This window comes from Atta cephalotes (genome assembly GCF_000143395.1).
Source record: "Atta cephalotes unplaced genomic scaffold scaffold00003, whole genome shotgun sequence".
Taxonomy (NCBI): domain Eukaryota; kingdom Metazoa; phylum Arthropoda; class Insecta; order Hymenoptera; family Formicidae; genus Atta; species Atta cephalotes.
This window is the reverse complement of record NW_012130067.1, coordinates 2,445,502-2,450,905: the sequence shown is the minus strand read 5'-3', so window position 1 is coordinate 2,450,905 and position 5,404 is coordinate 2,445,502. Positions and strand designations below refer to the sequence as shown.

The 5,404-nt window shown below is 24.9% G+C and overlaps 1 protein-coding gene across 1 annotated transcript in view; it reads left to right on the top strand.

The window, feature by feature from the left end:
* Positions 1-5,131: 5,131 nt before the first annotated feature.
* Positions 5,132-5,404, top strand: part of LOC105625428 (vacuolar protein sorting-associated protein 33A-like) — a 3,438-nt gene continuing 3,165 nt past the window's right edge. The window contains exon 1 of the mRNA XM_012206761.1: positions 5,132-5,230. Coding sequence (XP_012062151.1) covers positions 5,132-5,230 — 99 coding nt within the window. The remainder of the gene's footprint in view (positions 5,231-5,404) is intronic.

Sequence of the window (5,404 nt, the reverse complement as noted above, 5' to 3'; positions counted from 1 at the left end):
GAGTTCTGCGCGTAAAAAAACGTAAAATCTTATGCTTATTCGCCGGCGATATTAGTCAGCAACAATCAGCAACAAAAAGGAGTATTTCTCCTTGTTATTGATTTCTGGTTTATGGGATATCAGAATATTGGCCAGGAGCAACGAAAGGTGAGTTCAATCTGGCCAGAAGAAAGAAGAGAATCTCTACGAACCCAATCAGCAGAATGTCTAAAATCGATGCATAAGATAACTTTAAGATGTCTTTCAGAATTCTTTATAAAATATCTTAAAGATGTTTCGTAAAGAATCCGGGAAAAAATGTTTTATATATGAAACATTTATAAATTATATAAGAATATATATATATATATAATTTTATATAATTATATATATTTACATATAATTATATAATCTTATATATAAAATTATGATTATACAGAATTATACTTATATACAAAATATGCCTATTTATATACGAATATATAAAATTATATATAAAATATTTTTTCCCGGATTCTTTATGAAACATTATTCTTAAAGATATCTTAAAATTGTCTTATGCGTCGATTTTAGACATTCTGCTCATTGATAGATTGGTTGATGTGTGACACCAATCTAAATTTGTAAAAGTAATTGAATATTCGGGAGGGTAATTTGCTCGCAAATTGCGAGTTCTTATATTTTTTAAGAGTTATTTAATATACAAAAAAAAACCAAATTGATAACAAGGTTAATGAGAGACAACACAGAAAATCAAATGCAAATTTGATAGATTTAAAAAATACTACAAAACTCTCTTTCTCTTTCTCTCTCTCTCTCTCTCTTGCACTTGATTATCCGCGATTATTTATTAATTTTTTTATTGTAAAAATTGAAAACCTGCTTTAATTATTATAGACAGCATTCAACGGAAAAGATAGTTTTGCAACTGTTGTAAAATTCTTCAATATGATTGGTTTATACATTTAGATCTATAAGGAACTAAAAGCGAGGATTAATCGTATTGAAGAATTTTACAACAGCTGAAAAGCTACTTTCTCTGAACGCAGCCATTAATTCACTTATTGCACATTTATGAGAAGGTAGATATAAGGAATACACGAGTAAAGATAGATGTACGCGAATAAGCACGAACAAATGAAAATACGAATAGATAGCACAATAAGTATAGATAGGTAGGGACTGTATAAGTATGACGATAAATATATATATGGATAGATATGGACTGTATAGGACGATCAGTAAGTGGATAGGTAGGAATAAACACATCATATGTACATACTTGATAATTGGAAAGGAGCGATTAAAAATTGAATAAAATTTTAAATTAATTTTATATTTTACTTAATTATCAGCATCCCATTCAATTATCAAATATGGAAATAAACAAAATTAATTTCAAATTTTATTGAATTTTCAGCTACCTAAAATTAAACTTTTTCTTTTAATTTTATACACGTACAAATGTTATTAATTAATTATGTAACACATTGATATTGTATCTAATTTATAAATAAATGTATGTAATAAAATTTATATAAACTATGTCCAGGTAGATGCTATCATACTTACTTTTGTAATTTGCACGATTACTAATGTAAATTATACATTTACTGGAATACATATATTGGAGATATCTATTTAATACAGATAGCATTTATCTTGTCGTAGTAAACCAAAATTGTTGCATAATTAATGTAAATTATACGAAATCGACAAAATATATAACAATAATCATTTATTGATTTAATATATTTGATAAATGTTTAATTTTGAAATTTTGAAATTTTGATTTTTTGATTTGAATTTTATTGTGAATATCAAAATCATTAATAGTTTTAATTTTAAGTAATTAATTTTAATTAAAAATTTGATGTGTGATAAAATAATCATCAATTTTTTTTGTATTTAGTACACAAATTTAAATAAGTCATAAAGATTGGAGCTTTAACTGAGGCAATGATTAAATTTTAACATCTGGCTTGTTTTTTGACATTTACATTTTTTAACATTACAGAATTACAAATATATCATAGTGATTTATTATATGCAAAGGCCTCCTTGCATCAGATGGATCAGTGAATGTGTGATTTGTACCGATGGAAAGTCGAAATTATTTTTATCATGGAGAGTTATTCCTCGCTTTCCGTAAAGTTTAATTTAGTATTCTGTTGAAGATTCTTATACATAATCGATATTATAATTCCGGGTTTTCTTGTCAGTTCCTGGAAGTAATAATTTTACCAATAAGTCAATAACAATTACTATATATTTTAATTCGACTAAATAATCGACCACAAATAAGAAATTGTTAAATTTTATATAATAAATTCAGTTTAAAAGTATAGTTCTTTAAAATCCTATTATCAAATTCCGATTTATCTCGAAGAGTTGGTACCCGACAAACTTTTGTATCCATACATATAAAAAATTATAATAACGCATGTATTTTATTATTATTGAATATATTCCTTCGTAACCACCATTCCAAGAAAGAAATCATTTTATCCTTTCATTTTTGATGATTGTGATGTAGTAATGTGGCAGAGCATATAATTTCCTCGCGAATTTTAATATTATATTAAAAATACAATAAAAATGTAATTGATATGCTACAAAATTATTATAGCAATGTAATGTAAAATTATTACTCATAAGTGGTCTGAAAGATTCGGAATTCACACCTTTCTATAACAAAACCACTGATATTTGACGGATCGCTCAACTTTTCTTTGCAAATGATTCTTGTAAATTTGATGTAGAATCAGAATACATTAAGTTCACTCTTCACTATAAAGATTGTTTTTCTTTGTATCGCTAACCAATGTACTACAAGGCGAAGAGACCTTGATATGAAGAAATTTATTGGGATAATTATCTTGAACACGATGAGAGTGCTATTATAAATATTATAAATATATTAATGACTTTTTATTGCGCTATTATTAAGTTTTATATTCGCAAATTAATAATTAATAGTAAATACGATTTCTAATTGTTGTTAGTTTTTCTTCCACATTTATCAATATTTCATTAAACATTGGTTTATAAAAATTTGTGTTATCGTATATATTTTTGACGTTTTCGTATAATTATTAAAATTTGTTAATTATGCTCCTATTTTGTCAGTTTTATTATATTTTAAATAATTTATAATTGTACTGTACATATACTATATTGTAAACAATTATTTTTATTATAATATTGAATTGTATAAAAGATAACAATAAAAGATATTAAAAAAATTAATGCAATATATGATTAGCAAAATACAATAAAATAAAAATGAAAAATAAAGTAAAATTTACTTGCCTGTTAAAACGGGCTAAATTTATTAGTAGCTTTTATGAGTGAATATATTTACAAAGAAAAGAGGATCGCCAGTAAAATCGGCGGAGGTGGTGGAGGGCTTTTTTAGATTTATTTGTTTTTATTCATTTCAATTTTCTTTACAATTTAAGTTAAAAAACAATAATGAGATGAATCAATTAGTGTAAAGAAAATATAATTGCTTATTTAAAAAATTATCTATTTTGCAAACATAATTTTTTAAAGCAACTATATGTTTTCTTTACACCAAAACATCTCATTATTCTGTTCATAAAAGTATTAAGGTTATCAAAAAGTTAATAGTTCACGAATTATATAATATTTTATGTTAATATGCCAGAATAAAATGTAAAATATCTCGTCAGCTATTAGTTTTTTGGCATTACTATCTTAATACTTTTATATATAATGCAAAATAATTAAAGAAATTATATTGCATAAAAAAAATATAATTCTCATATAATTCCATTTTAAAAAGTGGAGGTAACTTTCATATCTTTTTGATGCCTCCACCTAAAAAAAAGCAACATGATCAAAATACGTCTCTCTCGAAACTCTTTCACTTCCATTTGAAACATTTTTTTTGTATCATCAAAAATAAATGAGATTTCAGATAATCGATTTAAGTGAACTACCTTGTATACGTCCGTATATGTTCATACATCCTTTTTTCATTTATAAAATTACTTTTGAGTGTAATAGAAATAATAATAATGTGAAAACATTAAAAATAATTAAAAAGGTAATTTTTACATTATATATTTGTTTTAGAAAAAATCAAGTTTGAAGAAATGTAAAAAAATTATTTACATATAATTATATATAAAATTATGCATAATTATGTATAAGCAATTTTGTTTACATTTTCTAAATTTGTTTTTTTCTAAAACAAACAATGCGAAAATTATTAATTATTTCTTTAATTATTTTTTTATGTTTTCACATTACTATTATTATTTATATTACACTAAAAAGTAATTTTATATGAAGGAACAAGGATAAAACATAAACATGTATGGACAAATTTCATATTCATATAATTATACATTGCATGTTTATGAATATTTATGCATATTTATGTATGTTTATACATATTTATATTCATTATTTATATATTGCATGAAAAATTTTTTTTACCAGGATATTTACATGGATTAAACATATTACGTGGATTAAACAAGGACGAACAATCAAAGTTAATTATTCATCTTTCTAATCCACATAATAATATGGCAAAAAACCACAAAAATGTGAATTTTATCCTAATTTATGTATGGTACACAAAAAAGATCAGGATGTGTCCATTTTCTCTCTATAACAGTTGACAGTTCGTCAATGATTCATGTTTTCTTGTTACCAAAATATAATAATGCTCTCATATTTAATAGTATATCCTAACGCATATCCTATTAATAAAAAAAGTAAAAAAATTTTTTAACGCGTGAAAATACCACGGAATGAACCCAATGGAATAAAAAAAGATTATAACCGGTATTCTGTTCTTATTAAGATCGTCTTAAATAATATTTTAAGATACTAATACAACTCTCTGATTGATTCATGACTTCTTAAGATTGTACTTAAGACGGTTTTAAATATAAGATCGATTATGAATACCGGCCTATGTTACCTATCAGAAATATTCACAGATTTGACTACGTAGTTCATGTCTACGTTTTATACACATAGAGGCGCTAGCTTTAACTTCGTGTCCTACTCTCAAAGCTTTTCTGGTTTTATTAAAAACTCCGTCGTCTGCAACTGTCAAAGTAATCTTGAATATGTTAAGTACAATCGATACGTAAAATTTTGCGAAGCAATCATGTCGTATCTAACAGGAGGTAGATTGAACGTTGGACTTATTCAAGAACAGGCGAGAAACCGACTGCTTTGTCTGTTGGAAAAATGCGATGGTCCAAAGGTACTCTTATTTAACCTTCTCTGGACATATTAAAATAAATTATAAATTTGTTTTTACGATATATTAGGTGTAGTAAAAAGAATACATATTTAGTTACTTATGTAAATTAGTAATAGGTAAAAGTAAATAAGGTAAGTTACTTTTTACTTTACTTACCTTAAACTTAATTTTACC